The sequence below is a fragment of the Eucalyptus grandis genome, chromosome 10, assembly GCF_016545825.1.
Source record: "Eucalyptus grandis isolate ANBG69807.140 chromosome 10, ASM1654582v1, whole genome shotgun sequence".
NCBI lineage: Eukaryota > Viridiplantae > Streptophyta > Magnoliopsida > Myrtales > Myrtaceae > Eucalyptus > Eucalyptus grandis.
The window spans coordinates 37,744,858-37,761,838 of record NC_052621.1 but is presented as its reverse complement, the minus strand read 5'-3'; the positions used below and the strand labels follow the sequence as shown (position 1 = coordinate 37,761,838).

General features: G+C 41.7%; 2 protein-coding genes across 3 annotated transcripts; one reads left to right on the top strand and one right to left on the bottom strand.

Moving 5' to 3' along the window:
- The first annotated feature begins 943 nt into the window (after window positions 1-943).
- LOC104423226 (metal transporter Nramp6) lies at window positions 944-6,237 on the top strand. Of its 2 annotated transcripts, none has more exons than XM_039303243.1 (14): window positions 944-1,165; window positions 1,273-1,417; window positions 2,007-2,085; window positions 2,178-2,218; window positions 2,552-2,630; window positions 2,748-2,852; window positions 3,046-3,155; window positions 3,348-3,529; window positions 3,610-3,679; window positions 4,151-4,324; window positions 4,450-4,554; window positions 4,977-5,108; window positions 5,312-5,407; window positions 5,700-6,237. In XM_039303243.1, the coding sequence occupies exons 2-14, from the start codon at window positions 1,310-1,312 to the stop codon at window positions 6,030-6,032; spliced, it is 1,614 nt and encodes a 537-aa protein (XP_039159177.1). In that variant the 5' UTR covers window positions 944-1,165; window positions 1,273-1,309; the 3' UTR covers window positions 6,033-6,237. The 2 variants fall into 2 exon arrangements, with proteins under 2 accessions (XP_039159177.1, XP_010034029.2); XM_010035727.3 differs by having other exon boundaries at window positions 960-1,014.
- Window positions 6,238-7,468: 1,231 nt separating this feature from the next.
- LOC104423225 (cinnamoyl-CoA reductase 1-like) lies at window positions 7,469-10,897 on the bottom strand. Its single transcript, XM_010035725.3, has 5 exons — window positions 10,579-10,897; window positions 10,326-10,480; window positions 9,473-9,658; window positions 8,954-9,306; window positions 7,469-8,018 (listed from the first exon to the last, which is right to left on the bottom strand). Exons 1-5 carry the CDS (start codon window positions 10,709-10,711, stop codon window positions 7,835-7,837), a joined length of 1,011 nt encoding a protein of 336 aa, XP_010034027.2. The 5' UTR covers window positions 10,712-10,897; the 3' UTR covers window positions 7,469-7,834.
- Window positions 10,898-16,981: the final 6,084 nt, after the last annotated feature.

Here is a 16,981-nt window from a genome sequence, read left to right as displayed (position 1 = left end):
AGCCATCGTGCTTTCCTCGTTTAGAGAGCTTTTTGTCACTGTCGAAAACAAAGAGACACGATCGATAAAGGAAGATGTCATCTGCGCATGAAAGGGAGGGAATGTTAGCGACGCGACAAGACCGCTAACTCAGCCCCAGTCCAGTCCAATCAAATCGGGAGACGCCATCGCCACCGGTCGTGAGTCCATCTCGGCCCCCCCCGATTTTGATCTCGCGGCTCGGATCATTCGCACGCCCGGGTCCGCCGGTACGTCGGCCAATCTGGGCCGTCCGATGGGCCGAAGTACAGTCGGGTGGGCCCCGAAGATTTGTTCCCCGTCCCTCCCGCGGGAGTACGCGACTTAAAGAGCGGCGGCGCTGCAGAGGGATCGGATGCGCAACATCAGAGGCGGCCCGCCAACTGAAAACAACAGCCACCCCCTTTGACTTGCTCGCGACAGCGGACTCGCTTTGGCCCCGTGCCGGGCCCCACCCTCCCGGATTTTCTTGCATGGCGGGCTCCTAGAATATATTTGGTAACATTTCCGTTTGGAAAAATAATTTTTAAGTAAAAGAATGTGTCTGATAACTACACAAAACTTTAATTTTCGGAATAAAAAAATAATGAGAATGTATTCGGTATGATCTGGAAATTTTTTCTTTTGTAATTAATTTTTTTTTTTTTTTTTTTTTGGGGGGCCATTTTGCCCCACGTGGCGGATTTTCTTGCGTGGCGGGCTCTTACTGGCTGGACGCACGCGAGCGCGAGCGGGAGATTGCGGGGCCCGTGGGAGCGGAAGCAACGGGGGAGGATGGGCGTGAACAACTAAAACTCCTACGCGGACTTGAACAACTAAAAACTCCTGAGTTCAAGTTCACACGAACAGAGTGAGTCAAGCATCTACACGTGTATCTATATATAGATATCTATATATATATATATATATATCTATCTATATATAGAGCGAGAGAAAGAGACAGAACACTCAAATTGGAGACCGAGAAGAAGAAGAAGACGACGACGGAGAACCCAGGTTTTGCAATGAATAATTTGCGTTTTCCCAAGTCAATATAGTCGCCAAGAGTCGCGGGAAGAGAATAGTTCTTCGGTGTTTGGTTTTTGATGGGATAGGATAGCGATTGATGAGCGAGATGCCGTCCGCGTGTTTGCTTTTTGATAGAGCAGTGAGTTAATTGGCTAGAGCTTTAGCCGTACTGCATGGCCGTCCCGCTGGTTTGATTGGGGTGATTTCTCACGCTCTGCTTCTCTCGGGCTTGATTCCTCGTCCTAGGCTTAGAGGACAAAGCAGCAAAAGCACGAGTCTTTCGATGGCTTCGGCGTCCGGGCAGCCGCAGTTCATCGCGAGCACGGGGAATCGCAGCTTCTCCAATGCCCCGTTGATCCCGAACACCGAAGATCAGATCGTCGTGCCTGATGTGAGAACCGTTACTTTGAGTGTTGTCACTTTCGTCCCATTTTTTTTTTTTGTTTTTTTTTTTTTTTTTTTAAAGTAATTTTTCAGCTTGAGGTGCTTGATCACGTTATAATACCCTGTCGACTTAAATGTTGTGCCTTTATGCAATCTGTAGCACAGAACAGTGAAGCACTGTCTTGTGGAGAATTTTGAATATGACGAGAGTCCATTAGGTAGGTTGTCGTATGCTGATACTCGTTATCAAAGTCTACTGCAGAATTCACACATAAAGGTGATGGATTTTCAACATGAAGAGATAAACTATATAGTACGAACAAATTTGGAAATTTCAGTGTTTGCATCTTTTGGTGAGTCGCCTTGAGGGCTGGGGAACTCTAGCTAATATCTCAAATTTAAAAACACTCGCAAAGCAGATAGAGTTTTGTGTTGGGCATGCACTAGTTTTAGCTTTTCTATAAGTAATTTGCTGAGTTCAAATAGGATGGGTTTCCTAGTAGGACGATGCCTGCCCAATCAATCATTTATTCCCAGCAACTTCTAGGAACAATAAATTTGATGTCGCTTAACTACTTTATGCACAATTTATGCAGAGGAAGAGCTGGAAGAACCTATTTGCATATATGGGTCCAGGATTTCTCGTATCAATAGCTTATATTGATCCTGGAAACTGTAAGATATCATTCAAGAATTCTTGTTATGTTACGACTCACGAACTCTTGTGCGGTGGTATTTAGAGTAAGCTTTTGTGTCCAATGATGCAGTTGAAACGGATCTACAGGCTGGAGCCCAATACAAGTATGAGGTATGTGTAACTTATCCATTCACGAACCCTCTTTTTGTTGAATTCTGACTCCAAAGTTTAGAAACATTGGAACTCCTTGTAGCGTAGTCTTCAAAACCAATTGTGAGGATCCCCCGCCCATAGACATATTGCTAGAGTTGTATGTGAGCATGAGGTCCTTGCCATGCTTCATGCTGACTGATGATTGAATGGCTCTCTTAAGTTTCGCCATTGATGAGATATAAGATGGCCTGATACATCAAATAATGATGTTGCCAGCAGAGAATCATAGGGAGCTTGCTGTAAGGTTCATCCATATGTGATATATAATTAAAATTACTTCATTCTATGCAGTTACTTTGGATCATTTTAGTGGCTTCTTGTGCTGCTCTAATTATTCAGTCTCTTGCAGCCAAACTAGGGGTCGTCACAGGTAGGATCTCCAGACAAGTTACTTTCTGCATTTTTGCAAATGCTGGCTGGCATGCTCTTCTTTCATGTCCCACTATATGAATTCAGAAAATTCTGTTTCTCAAACTGTTTGCCACAGGGAAGCATCTAGCAGAACATTTCAGAATGGAATACCCGAAGGTGCCGAATTTCATATTATGGGTTCTCGCTGAAATTTCTATAGTTGCCTGTGACATTCCTGAAGGTAATATTCTCTGTTGGCCCCAGCAGATTTTAGTGAATCTAATTTGTGGCACCAGTCAAAGGCTTTGATTGTTGCAATGACCATGGCTGCACACCTACGCACATCGCATGCTCAACATTCATTGCCTATATTTATTTTTCAGGATATGCAGCTTATTAACTGGACTTCTAAGTGTCTGTCTATATGTTTTCAGTGATTGGAACCGCCTTCGCATTAAACATGCTCTTCAAAATTCCACTATGGTGTGGTGTTCTATTGACGGGGCTCAGCACATTGATGCTTCTAGCATTACAGCAGTATGGGGTATGTTGACAATTTCTCGTGTCCATCTCATTTCAGGCTAAAGTTTATTTCCTTGATTCTCGATATCTAATAAGATAGAAACAAGTACAGTAGCAGGTACGTTAATGCAGGTGTATATTGTGAGAATATCATAGATTAAGAAGGTTGAACTTGATTTTGGGTTTACCATTCATGGGGTTTCACATTTTACAGGTCAGGAAACTTGAGTTCTTGATTGCTTTTCTCGTATTTACAATTGCGGCCTGCTTTTTTGGGGAGCTTGGCTATGCAAAACCAGTTGCTAGTGAAGTTCTCGATGGGCTTTTTGTTCCCCAACTAAAAGGAAATGGCGCCACAGGACTTGCGATATCATTGCTTGGGGCTATGGTTATGCCGTAAGTTTTTTACTTGTGCAGATATATTTATGATCTTTTTCTGCTTAAAATTCATCTGATACTTTTTGGGTTCTGTTCAGGCATAATCTGTTCCTCCATTCAGCATTGGTGCTTTCGCGGAAAATACCACGATCTGTTCGTGGCATCAAAGTAATTTCTTTTGTAACTATACAGTTTCTACAGTGTATTTGTAGTAATTTCATGCGGTGATGCCTTAAGTGTGTAACCTTCTTTTGCTTTTAGCCTGTACCTCTTTGAGTTGCCCAAAGGCTTGATTGATCTATCGTCTTTTAGAGAAGTCCTTTTCATCAAAGGTAAAGTCCATGTTGATATCCCCAAGACCCTGAGACAATTAATATCGCCGTATTACTCCATTTCCCTCAAATATCTTAGATCGACTCAAATTTAGTCATTCGCTTTGCTCTTTGCTGACAAATTCATGCACTTCATTATAAAAACAATCATGCATTGACCCCAAAAAGATCCTCACTTGTTTTGGTTCATATAGTAGGTTAGTGGAGAGACATAGAAAAATTTATATTATATCTCGAAATCTTTTTCTCTGGCTGTGATAGTTAGTTCAGCAAACTAATGATACGCATTTATGGCACTTTCGGGCAGGAAGCTTGCAGGTTTTATACGATAGAAAGCGCCTTTGCTCTCATGGTGGCATTTCTCATTAATATTTCAGTAATATCCGTAAGTGGTGCAGTTTGCAACTCAACGAGCTTGAATCCACAAGATAAGGCTAGCTGCCAGGATTTGGACTTGAACAAAGCCTCCTTTTTGCTAAGAGTATGTGATTTTAGCAATGGCAGATATTAAAAAGGAAATATCTTCCAAATGCTGTTTGGATTTTTTGTTATGCATTTGTCAATTGAAGGAAGTATGGCCATAATTTAAATGATTTTTTTTTGCAGAATGTTTTAGGGAGTTGGAGTTCTAAACTCTTTGCAATTGCTTTGCTGGCATCGGGTCAGAGTTCTACCATAACAGGAACATATGCAGGGCAGTATGTAATGCAGGTAACGAGTTAATTCTCTACAGTATGGAAGTGAAATAATCTAGTTCTGCTTCTGTTTCTGAAGTTCAGCATTGCCATTGGAAATTCGAATATACTTGGTGTTGGGGTCGGTCAAAACGAGAGAGATATCAGGAAAAAAAAAATTGTTTGTTTATATTTGTGTAATACAAGAGCAATGAAAAGTCGTCTACTTATAATCAGGTGATAAATAGTTACTTTTTGTGGAATATCTTTATCTTACCTGAACAGTCTTGAATAAAAATTAGGGCTCAGAGCAGTAAAAGATACCTTCCACAATGAATTTATTTGACAAGCCTTTTGTTTCCTGCAAGTTCTTGTGCATTTTGTGATTGAGTTTTCTAGTGGCCTTTCTTGAATCTTTAGTTTGTGTACTAATGTTTGCTTATTGTATGTCATTGCCAGGGCTTTCTAGATTTACGATTGACACCATGGGTTCGGAACTTTCTAACGAGATGCTTAGCAATAATTCCCAGTTTAATTGTTGCACTAATTGGTGGCTCTGCTGGAGCTGGAAAACTAATCATTATTGCATCGGTAGCATTCTTGCCTTATAATTCACTTTGACTGCTATTACTCTGGTAATATGACAAATAACTGGCTTTAAGTTTTTGAAGTTTAGCCAATTGATGAGGTGTCCTAGGGGCATCAAAGCTTTTTGACTCCCAAAAGAATTGAGTGTGCATGAATTTCTTTTGGTGCCACTATCTCATATTCGATTGGTCGATTTGTTCGTGCAGATGATTTTATCATTTGAACTTCCTTTTGCTCTCGTTCCACTTCTGAAGTTCACCAGCAGCAAGACCAAGATGGGGCAATATGCAAACCAAACAATGGTAAAGCCTAATGCCTGAGACGGCTAAAAATGCTACTATACTGGATGTTTTATTATTAATTAGAGTAGAAGGTTAATGATCTCCCTCTCAAGTGGATTTGGAAGTCTGCATGGTTACCTGTACTAAGCATGATGATATAGGTGACTCGTGCTCTTGATTACTCGAGGCAGGCGTCAGAGAAGCTACAGACTTGCTCATGCCTTTGCCATCTCTCTCTCTCTCTCTCTCTCTCTCTCTCTCTCGTCCCCCATGTTTTGTCTTCTTCCTCTCATTGATTTTGTATTCTCTCCAGGTAGCTGCAGTCACTTGGATAATTGGTTTTCTGATAATGGGCATAAACGTATATTACCTCGTGACTGGGTTCATTAAGTTGCTCCTTAATAGCCCTATGAAACTCGGGGCCAAGGTTGTCTGTGGAATTCTGGGCTTTTCAGGGATGGCCGTTTACTTGGCTGGAATCACATACTTGGTACTCCGCAAGAATAAGGAGGCTTCTCATCTTCTGGCATTGACAACAGCCGAAAGCCAGCAATCAGAAAATGGACAAGGGGATGCATCGATGTGCAGACGAGAAGATATAGTAAGCATGCAGTTGCCTGAAAGGACCCCAGTGGATCTTGACTAATCATTCCTGGAATGTAGAGAGAGAGAGAGAGCAGCTTTAACTTTCAGGAGTAAAGATGATCGTGACATTAGTCACTGTTGAGTCCAGTATGAAATAGCAAGGTTTTTCGTTTTCGTTTTCTGAATGACTTTTCGACTTTGGCAGTATATTTAGAGGCAATCAATGAGTATTAGACCATTAGAAGCCACGGTCCCTTCACTTTTAAGAGTACATTTTCTCGTTCCTGAAACCTTGGTACTTTCGACTCTTTGGGGGCAGATTCTGCACCCTGCGCGTCCAATGCTGACAGTGCCAAAGACTGTAAGATGGAGTATACAGACAAGACACCACACGGCTCTCCCACCAACCCTCCTTACAAATCAATGACATAAATTGGTGGATATGATGGAGATTAAATTATTCAGAATGGAGCTCCTGTGGTTTATTGTTGATTGGGTAAGGCATTGTCTTTGCCGGTTAATTGTCCTAATCACGTTTTCACCTACCAACACGACTGGATTTCACGAGGACAACTACCGAAAACGAGGTCAAAACATTTTTAGAGAAAATTGTCCAAATAGTTCTAAATATATTGCACTTTTGTCAATTTAGTTCTTAATTTTTTCAATTTTGTCAATTCAGTCTTAAATATTTTCAGTTCTTGCCAATTGAGTCTATTTAATCAATTTTGACCGGAAATTACTAATATGAACGACCGGCGTTAACGTGTCACTTTCTAAATAATATTTTTTATGGTCTTTTTTTTTTTGACTTTTTTTTTCTTTTTTTTTTTTTTTGGGTTTTAGATTTGGCCAGCAAGGTTGTTAGCCGACCCTTGCTGATCACAGGCAAGGGCCGACAAACCTTGCTAGCCACAAGATAGGGCTGCAACACCTCACTAGATCTGGCCAGGTGAGGGTGTCATTGCCTTCGCCGTTTCTGGGCAACGGCTTGTATCGCGGCCCTAGCCCAGAGTTCATCTCGAGGGGCATGTTGCCCTCGCCCAAAGCTGGTGAGGTCGGCCAGCCCTTGTCACCCTTGAGAAAAAGCAAAAAAAGTTTAAAAAAAAAAAATAAAAATGAAAATGAAAATATTATTAAAATATTATTTAAAAAGTGTCATGTTAGCGTTGACCATCTGCAACAGCAATTTCAAGCTAAAATTAACCGAATTGATTGAATTAGCAAGAAGTGAAAAATGTTTAAAACTGAATTGACAAATTTGAAATATTTAGAATTGAATTGACAAAAATGTAATAAGTTTAGGACTTTTTGAATAATTTTCTCAAATTCTTATGAATGTGTAATTTAGATTTTAAGTCGGTCGGTATTCAACCACTTAACTTGATGTATTATAGTGGTATGTTTGAGAGATTAGGAATCAAGCCGTGGCCAGAGACGTTCTTCAATTTGGACGACTCAGAGAGTGGGAAATACTTCCATGAACAGACAAATCGAGGCCACAAATCGCATGTATTTCAAGGTCTAGATCTGAGGAAGAAAATCTGGACAGTAGGGAAGAACACAATAGACTAACCTTCAACACGGAAATTAGCTTTAGAGATATAATTATATCTGCGATATCCCATTACACGACATACAGGAAAGACAAGAATCTAATGTGTGAATATGCTGCTCGGGATGGTAACTGACATTCCGTTTCTGCCAACGATAACTTGCGACGATTGATCAATTGACAACTTCCATTCCAATGCAGAACTCAGGGTTGGTATCTCCAGGTTTGACTTAGAAAAGTACAAACAAATTCCCACATGTTTCTCTCATTTCTCCGGATTACAAATGCGCACCGTGATGGATCTAAGATCATCCCTGAATACGCACCGAATCTTCCGGCGGGGGAGGGACGGGTAGGTGGCCTTTCTCCTGCAAGCTCTTGACAGTTTCGTACAGGCACTGCTTCACCGGGGTGAACTCGAGCCCCAAGTCTTTCAGCTTCTGGTTGGAGAACTTGTATGGTTTTACTCTTGGGTTCACCTCATCAGAGCACCTGCACAGAGGGGCCATTGCAACCTCAGCTGAGAACGGACCCAGTCGTAATCTCGACACATCACATGGATTCAACAAACAAACAAGGATTAAAGCGACTCCATTCGTTCGAGATCAATGAAAAGTTGTCCACCAACATGTGATATGTCTCATAAGGATAGGAAAAGAAAAGAGAGAATGATTGATTAAAGGGATTCAAGACAGGGAGGGCCCAATTCAGAGAACGACGGACATGGATTGGGTTGGGGAGGGTAGGTGCGGATACTCCTCGTCCACACAAAGGACATTTAAGATCGTGCGTCAATGTTTCGTCCTACATCTTTTCTGCCGAAAGTCAAAAGGGTCAGTACACCAACTGCGCCACGACCTCAAGAGAGAACGATGATGACGGTGTCCTTAGGACAGTAATGTGTCCGTCCACCTGATTCTCCTCCTTTTTCTTAATTCTCAATTTTTACTACTATTGTTTTCCGTCTCTCTGTTCATCTTTTAAGTTTTAATAATGATGATAGGATTGCATCATGAAGCCCTCTGCAGAATTTTCTCAATTTCCTCCCTTTTGCCCTCACCAACTAGATATCTGTGGCTTCTAGACACAGAGACAGAGAGAGAAAATGACACCAATTGGCAATTGGAACTCACAAGAGTGAACCGACAACCCACACCTGCAGTTGGTCCAGTCTTCCATTTATAGTATGTCCAAACATATGCAAAATCGACGCTTGGACCACATCAGCTTGAGTAATTCTATTAAATTATTGTTTAAGCTGTTTTAAACATTGAAGTTATTTTGGTATTAACTATCATGTACACCTCCAACAATCAATCGCGGGACTATCTATCTAAGTTTTAGCAATCTCTTATCAAAATGTTTGTTGCGGGTCATAGCGAAAGAGTTGATAATATAAGTTGGACTGTCCATCAAAGAATACTTACTTGGTCGGTACGTTATACTCAGGGAAGAACTTGGCAAGGATTTCCACCACATCGCCACGGTGGAGGACGCTCTCGGCGCACAAATAGCGGCCTGAGGCGGATGGGGTCTCCAAGACAAGGACGTGGGCAAGCGCGACGTCCTTGACGTGCACGTATGCCTGGACCGAGTTGGCGTAGGTCTTGGCCGAGCCAGTCAAGTACTTGAGGATGTGGATGATGCTCGCATTGATCGTCGACTGAAGGAGTGGTCCAAGCACGAGCACAGGGTTAATCACCACGAGGTCAACCCCTCTCTCCTTCGCCTCTGCGCAAGCGGCCTTCTCCGCCACTGCCTTGCCGTAGCAATACCAGTTCTGCGGGACCAAATACAGGATCTATTTTAACCATGGGGATTTAACACATTTGGGTAAAAATGCTAGATATGTGACTAGGTCTTTGGTCAACAATGGCTCAAGTGACGCGTTGACTTGGTCAGCCCAGAAATGGATGCGAGAATTAAGGAGAATAATCAAATATGACCTTAGTGCTCTTGCAAAATTCGAGGTCGCTCCAACAAGACTCGTCCACCACAACGTCCGGACCCCGGTTGGGGTCCATGGTGACTGCACCGATGGAGGAGGTGAACACAACCCGCCGGACCTTGGCCTCCGCCGCTGCGACGATCACATTTTTCGTCCCGATCACCGCTGGCTCCACCATTTGCTCCTTCGCATTCGAACAAGTCAATAATTTGAGATCACCGGAACGTTATAAAGGCAGCAAAAGACAGCAGTACGGCCGCCCATAACATTTAATGTAGAATTAAGGAAATGTCACTAATGTGCGGATATGATTGAAGGGCGAGAAGGATGCCGGTCCCTCTTTCTTACGTGGGGACCACCTTTCGAGAAAAGCCAATCGCGCGCCGGCACGAATTAAGATTTTGATGTCATTTTTTAAGGTTTGGTCCGGGGTCGATATGGTTGGGTTGGTGGAGGAGAAAAAATACAGAAGAAAGAGGACAGGCGATCAATCTTTACTTTATTCTATTTCCTATTTCCTCCCCAATCGTCTGAAAATCTCTCGAGGCATGTATACTCGCTAGATGCAATTGCCAAAACAAGATCCATTTTTTATGCGAATTCATCGGTTCGCCATCGCACATTCTTGTGATTAATCCCAAAACTTGGTCCCTGTAAACTGGAAGGGATTACAGGGACCATGTCTCGGCCATCTGTCCCTTGGAAAAGACCGAGGGATATGCCATGCGTGGAGCTTAAGCACACCTCACTCCAACTCTGCCGACACACTCGTGGCAAGAATCGGAAACAGGACTAGCTAAGAGAGGACGAGGACGGGGAAGGGGATGATTGGGATAATTGGGGGGACTCACAGGATCGTCGGTGACCGGAGAGGCGGTGTGGACGACGCCGTCGCACCCCTTGATGGCTTCTTCCAAGCTCCCGTAGTCCATCAGATCACCCTTGTACAGCGTCAGCCTCTCGCTGGCTCCTTCCAGCTCTCTCAGATGCCCATTCTTCGGGTCGTCTACACGCATATAATCAACATGGATTATCTCCGGAAGGAAAAACATATCCACCGCATCGAATTCGCGTTTCTTTTTGGTTTTTTTTATCTATCCATACCTGGGTTCCTGACGGTTCCTCGCACGGTGTAGCCTCGCTCGAGGAGAAGCTTGACAATCCAGGAGGCGATGAAGCCGCCGGCGCCGGTGACGCAGACGGTCTGGCCGGAACCGGGGAGGGCGTCGACGGGCATGGTGGGATTGCCGGCGAGGGGGAGAGGGGTTCAGGAGGAGGAGGAGGAGGGAGGTGCTGACGTTTGAGGGGCGGTGGTTGGAGAGGGGAGGGAGGAGGAGGAGGAGAGGAGGGTGGCCGCTTGTCGGGCATGCACAGGGAAGGCAGGACTTGTGGACGCTTGTGGACGGCTTGAGTCGAAGGTGGCTAGCACTCAAGACATATATATAGAAGGGAAAAAGACAATGTTTACCAAGACTCACCTACCGCACGAAATGACCCGCTCCCCTATTAGGACCACTCCTCTCTCTAAGAGAGAGAGAGAGAGAGAGAGAGAGAGAGACAGAGAGCATTTGCCCTTATTTTCCATTTTTTTTTTTTTTGGGATAAGCCTTATTTTCCATGGTTCAAGGATGAGATTGTAGTACTTGGAGATATATATATATATATATATATTAGTGTTAATGGGTGTGTTTACTTCACAAAAAATTCACAAAAAATTATAAAGCGTTTCCAAGAAATGATTGTTTATTTAGTTGGGAACAATAATGGTAAGGCACCAATTGTAATTGTTAAATGAAAAATTCATTGATTAATTTTTCTGAATAATGTAAATAATTTCTTTTAGTGAAGTGTTTTTTTTTTTTAAAATCATTACTTTTTCATGAAATGAACGTACTATGGATCTTTTATTAAATGTCCTTACTGGAGGAGTTCGGCAGCCAAATGAGAAATGGTCATAACCCTTGAGGATCGACTTTCCTTTTTCTTTTTTGCGTGTGATCCATGCCGTGTAAGTTAAATCATACCCGTTTGTTAGGTCAGTTGGAGGAGGAGTAAAAGGCAACTATCGAAAGGAAAAAGGTCAAAGAGTACTCTGCTTTGAAATGCAATAATTTTTATTCTAAGATATTCATTTTCCTAAATTATTTAAATTTTCATTTTTGAGATGCTTTAAGAGGTGTGTTTACTAATTTTACTAGTCATCATATCTGGTACCTCTATGACAATTGTGGCAAGGTTCTTATGAAAATAGTATTTTCAACGAGTACTTTTAGTAGCACTTGTTAAGTGAGGATATTTTACTTTAAAAAAAATTTGATAACGTGGGTTATATTGTGGAAAAAATTCAGTGTACTCAAAAGAATAATTTTTTCGGCCGAGAGCGTTATAGAAAAGGAAAATCCTTCTTAAGATGTGTGCGTAAGCAATCAAAGCCCTTGTTGGATTAATTCAATAAGTATACAGGAAAAGAAAAGTCCAAATTTTAGCAGAAAGAGTTGGAATTTTGGTGATGGTCGAGCATATAAGGAAAGTGAATCATTCTGATTGAATTTCCTCGAAAGGTATCATCACGGGTTCACCTTGAAGACATTAAATGTTGCAATGTTGTAAATGAGGGTCTTCGACATTCAGGAACAAACCCTACCTAAAACAGCACGAACATTTGCGTCATTCAGGTTCGAATAAGGAGGGGGCTAAGCCCTCTTTTGTCTCTTAGAAGTCAAAAGTGGCAGGAAATCCTTCACGTCCAGAGCAACTCTTAATTACTACACAATATCGTTCAAATAGGGTAAAACCTACTCAGAAGCCTACTCGATATAGAACAAGGGTCGATAATCAATAGGACATAGATTGGTTGGTGAAAAACGACGTTACCTGCACATGCCATCGATCGAGCATATACACATGTCATTCGACATGGCTAGAGTCTCCAATGTAATTACTTGAATTCATAAAATTACTTGTAAGGGAGGAAAGAAACGAAGGGAGGGGTGAGCGAGAGTGTTCCTAAAGAAGATATCCTTTCGTCCCTCAAACGGCAGTTCATCGAAGACAAATCAAGGAGCAAAATTTTTTAAAGTTGTTCGAAGTCCGAGAGACACGAAATGTTTTAAAAAAATAAATAAATGATTGGCGAGCGTGCTCTAGCATGCGTCGAGATGGATTGGACAACGAAAGATGAGTTGCTCTCGTGGCATGTTCCCCGAATCGGACGGGCATTTTCTAATTTGTAAGAGAAGCTTCCAAAGATTTTTTTTTGGTGGGAGGGCAAGATCGCACCTTCTTCAAAATGGAGCGATTGGAGAGAACGCCGTGAAGGTGAGGGCACGCCCCCGTTCGACCTCACAGGTGTAACATAGTCAGACGTGGTTTTTCTTATGAAATGACCCCTCGATTGACAAGTGTACACAAGGGGGGTTCGGTAGAATCTGATTTGGATTGAGGGTGCCCTACTCCCAACAATACCTGATGTGCCTTTTCTCTTTATAAATCGTGATTTGTGTCCAACTCCCCACTGATGACCTCATCTCTTATATCATCATATCTCATCAAATTAAGTAATAGGGGAGAAGGCCGTGACGTGGAGGGCACAACCGTTTCTATGTAACATCACGGGCATTTTATATGGTAAAAATATGATTTTCTAGGAAAAATTATTCAATCAATCCTAAATTTATTATACGAGTGTCAATTCAATCATAATTTTTTTTAATATAGCAGATTTAGTTCTAAACTTTTGCGTGAAGTTCCAACGTAATCATTTATGCCGATTTTCGCCGGAAATATTCCGTTTATATGATTTATATGATTTTTGAACTAAATTTGCTAACTTAAAAAAGCTTATGACTGAATTCACATCTATATAATAGGTTTTAAAAGTGAATTGACATAGACACAATAGATTTAGGATCGACTAGATAATTCTCCTGGATTTTTCTAGAAAAAAGAACTCCCGATCTAATTGATTTGTCTACACAAAGGGGAATCCTTTTACGTCTTTAGGGAAATAAAAGATTGTGTTAGACACCTTGCTCGACGTGCTATCATCTCTCTTATCAAAATCTCAATCAAGTATCTAGACTGGCCAACGATAACCTCTCTTATATTTATATTTTACAAAACAAAAACAACTCATAAATTTACTATTCATGTGGAGATTGGATCTTGGTACGTGCTTTCATCTTTGACCCGTGCTTCCCATACCATAAGTTCATAACCCAACAAATTTCTTTTACGCGGTCTTCGCACCCATCTCCTTCCTTCCCGGGGCGTCAATTTCCTCGGCTGTTTTTTCTTCCCTTCTCTAATTTTCCCGGAAAGTTCCTGAGAGCGGTTTGAAAGTTGATGGTTGGTGGATTGGGAAGACTCGACATCTTTGACAACACCAACCCCCGATCGGCGAGTCATTGAAATCTATGTAATGGCGTCTAAAGATTGACCCGGACAGCTAAGGCCTGGTCAAACCATATATCTTATAAAATGTCTTTTTGGCCTGCGATTTTCTTACGGTTTTGATTTGGGATTTGGTCCTCTTCTGACTAGTTTTTCAACGCACAACCACCACATATGAGCGATAGCGATCAATTTGAAGCCCGGCAGGTAATCACATTCAACTGGAAGAAAGGCTTTGATTGAAAATCAATTGAATTTTTCTCGACCTAATAACAATCTAAGGTTTTCTGTCCATTGACTTTGATTATCCAATCTGCTACTTGATTAGATGTTTGTAAGCGACGGCCACCCAAACATCTTTGAAATTGGGCTATCACGAGTGGGCCTTCAAGTTCCATGGTAGTTGGGGTTATCATCTTGCTCCAACATAAGATTGTAAACACAAAACAAGCCAATATCTCCACCTGAGGAACCCAGGAAACCCTTACAATTTATATTGAATATTCATAATTCATTCCTATGACAATACAATTGTTCAGTCTATATGATAGAGAAAATTCTTCTTTTTCTTTTTTTCTGATTTTCTTTTTCAATATGAAATGAAAGAAAAAAGAGCCCAAATCTTCCTTTACATCAACCTTTTCTTTTATCCACACCGCAAATAAATTTATTTTGTTGCATTCTCTTAGGCAAACAAATAGAGAGAGACATCTATGTTTGCCCCACGACTATGGTGTAAGTATGAGCAGCAAATGAGTGAGCACTTCCGTGATATCTTTCATCTCACGAAGGTACTTGAGTAGCAATATCATCATGCAAAAATTTCCGTGTCCTGGTGTTTAGTGTTGGAAGTTTCATCTTTTCTCTCTTACAGAGCAAGGAATTTGTGGATGCTAATAAGGAACTATCACATCCATCTGCCTTCTCTCTTTTCTTCTTTTTTTCTTTTTCGGCGTCGGCCGATGGCTACTTAGAAGGGTCGGCGAGGGCCTACAAACACTCGTCGACCTCGCCTCGGGCTAGTGAGGGCTTGACACCCATTGCCGGTAGTGGGCGAGGCCCGTCGAGCCCTCGCTGGCTGCAAGCGAGGGCTTGTAGGCCAATCCTCGTCAAAACTAGTGAGGGTGGCCTCACCCACGGTAGGCCAGGGGCATTGAGCCCTTGCTGGCTATGAGCGAGGGCTTGCAAGCCCTTACTAGCGGTTGGTGAAGTCGGCGAACACTCGTTTGGGGTCGATGAGGGGTGACCTTGTTGGAGGTAGCCACTCAGTCACTCCACCAACAACCTCATCTTTTATTAGAATTACGACCGGGATGCCCATGTCGCCTTCTTTATCCCTTCCTCACACCACTGCTTCTAGATTGATGGCTTCTCCAACTACCCCTCTGCCCTTGAGCACCTCTTTGTGAGGTCTTGATTTGGACGGCTATACTCTAATGCCTAATGAAGAAGAATATATATATTGTTTAAACAAAGAAGATGAAGTGAAAAAAAAAAAGAAATGCTTTTGGATAAAAATACCCCTAACTAGAGCACCAAAATACATATTGGAGATGCATCTATTCATTGATTGGTGAGTTAGGCCATTACTTTAGACTAAATGACTATTTTGGATTTTTATTTGAGATTGATTTCACTTTAAGTCATCTTTTGAGAAAAAGGAGAGCACTTCGAGTCTCTATTTAAAATTTTGTTATGATTTTTTAATTATTGAGGTTTAGGTTTTTTTTTTTAATTAATATTATTATTTTATTTTTAACTGGGACATTCAGGTTTAGGTTTAATCCAAAGATGGATTTTTATGATGCTAAATGCAATCTTTAGTAAAACTTTATTCAAATGGTGGGGAGTATGTGGTATTTGACGAAACCTAATGTTTAATAAATTAAATAAAAATATTGCATTCATGCAATAAAAAGAAAATGGTTAATATTCTAAAAAAACCCCAAACTAATACATCTGTGACAAATTTACCCCAAACTAATTTTTTGACCATAAAAAACCCTAAACTGATACATATTTGACAAATTTACCCCAAACTGGTACATTTGTAACAAATTTACCTTCTGTTAGTTTTTGTTAAATTTTACTGTTAAATTATTAAATTAAATGACATGTGACAATTAATTGGTATATCAATTTAGGATTTTACTCTCCGTTTATCATAATTTATAATTTTTATGATTTCTTTTGTGGTATTAATCCAATTTAGCATGGGCTATATTTGTTACAAATGTACCGGTTTGGGATTTTTGGTGGTCGAATAAATTAGTTTTGGGTAAATTTGTCAATTTAGGTTTTTTTTTATGGTTAGTCGGGGTAAATTTGTCATAGGTGTATCGGTTTGAAGTTTTTTATGATCAAAAATTAATTTTAAGTAAATTTGTCATACGTATACCAGTTTGGAATTTTAAGGTATTAACCCAAAAGAAAATCGATGAAAGCGAACTCGATCCATTCGATCACGCAGTTGGGCCTAAAGCAGGACCGGCATTCGAACCGAACCGAACCGAGCCGAGCTTGGCCCGCTCTCTCCATTTCGGGTCATGGAAATACCGTCGTCCTCCGACGTCGTTTCTTCTTCTTCTTAGGGGTGTGCATGGTCGCGGGCGGTTCCCACCTAGAACCGGGAACCGCCCGCTAAGGACCGGTTCCGATTTTTCGGAACCGGGATCCACCCGTTTGTTGGGTGGATCCACCTGAACCGGACCGCGGTCCGGTCCGGTTCCCGGGTGGATCCATGGAACCGATTTTGACACCAAAAATTCTGATTTTCAAGAGCAAAACAATTTTGGTTTCCCGGACCGCCGGTCCGGAAGTTTTGAGCTCTAAAATTCCAAGATCGGTGGCAACCCACATACCCAAAACTCAAAAAGATAAAACCTTGCCAAGATAAAGCCCGTATACCCACACTACGAACATGAAAACGTAAAATTTTTCTTTCTTTTCACTTTATTCCATCTGATCAAGATCCTTCGCATCCCACCCACGCACTCCCGCGCGAAGAGAGAGAGAGAGAGACTAAAGGCGCGACGGGGGCGGATAGTGGCGGAGGAGGAGCAACGGCGGCGGCGCGAATGCTTGGTGAGGAATCGAAGACGAGGAGAAGAGATTG

Bases quoted from the DNA above. Each gene is read 5' to 3' on its own strand.
- LOC104423226 (XM_039303243.1), top strand. From the start codon at position 1,310: ATGGCTTCGGCGTCCGGGCAGCCGCAGTTCATCGCGAGCACGGGGAAT. The intron at 1,418-2,006 runs GTGAGAACCGTT...CAATTTATGCAG, and splicing joins ATCAGATCGTCGTGCCTGAT to AGGAAGAGCTGGAAGAACCT. The intron at 5,109-5,311 runs GTAGCATTCTTG...TTGTTCGTGCAG, and splicing joins AACTAATCATTATTGCATCG to ATGATTTTATCATTTGAACT.
- LOC104423225 (XM_010035725.3), bottom strand. From the start codon at position 10,711: ATGCCCGTCGACGCCCTCCCCGGTTCCGGCCAGACCGTCTGCGTCACC. The intron at 9,659-10,325 runs GTGAGTCCCCCC...TCGAATGCGAAG, and splicing joins CTCCGGTCACCGACGATCCT to GAGCAAATGGTGGAGCCAGC. The intron at 9,307-9,472 runs GTCATATTTGAT...TTGGTCCCGCAG, and splicing joins AATTTTGCAAGAGCACTAAG to AACTGGTATTGCTACGGCAA.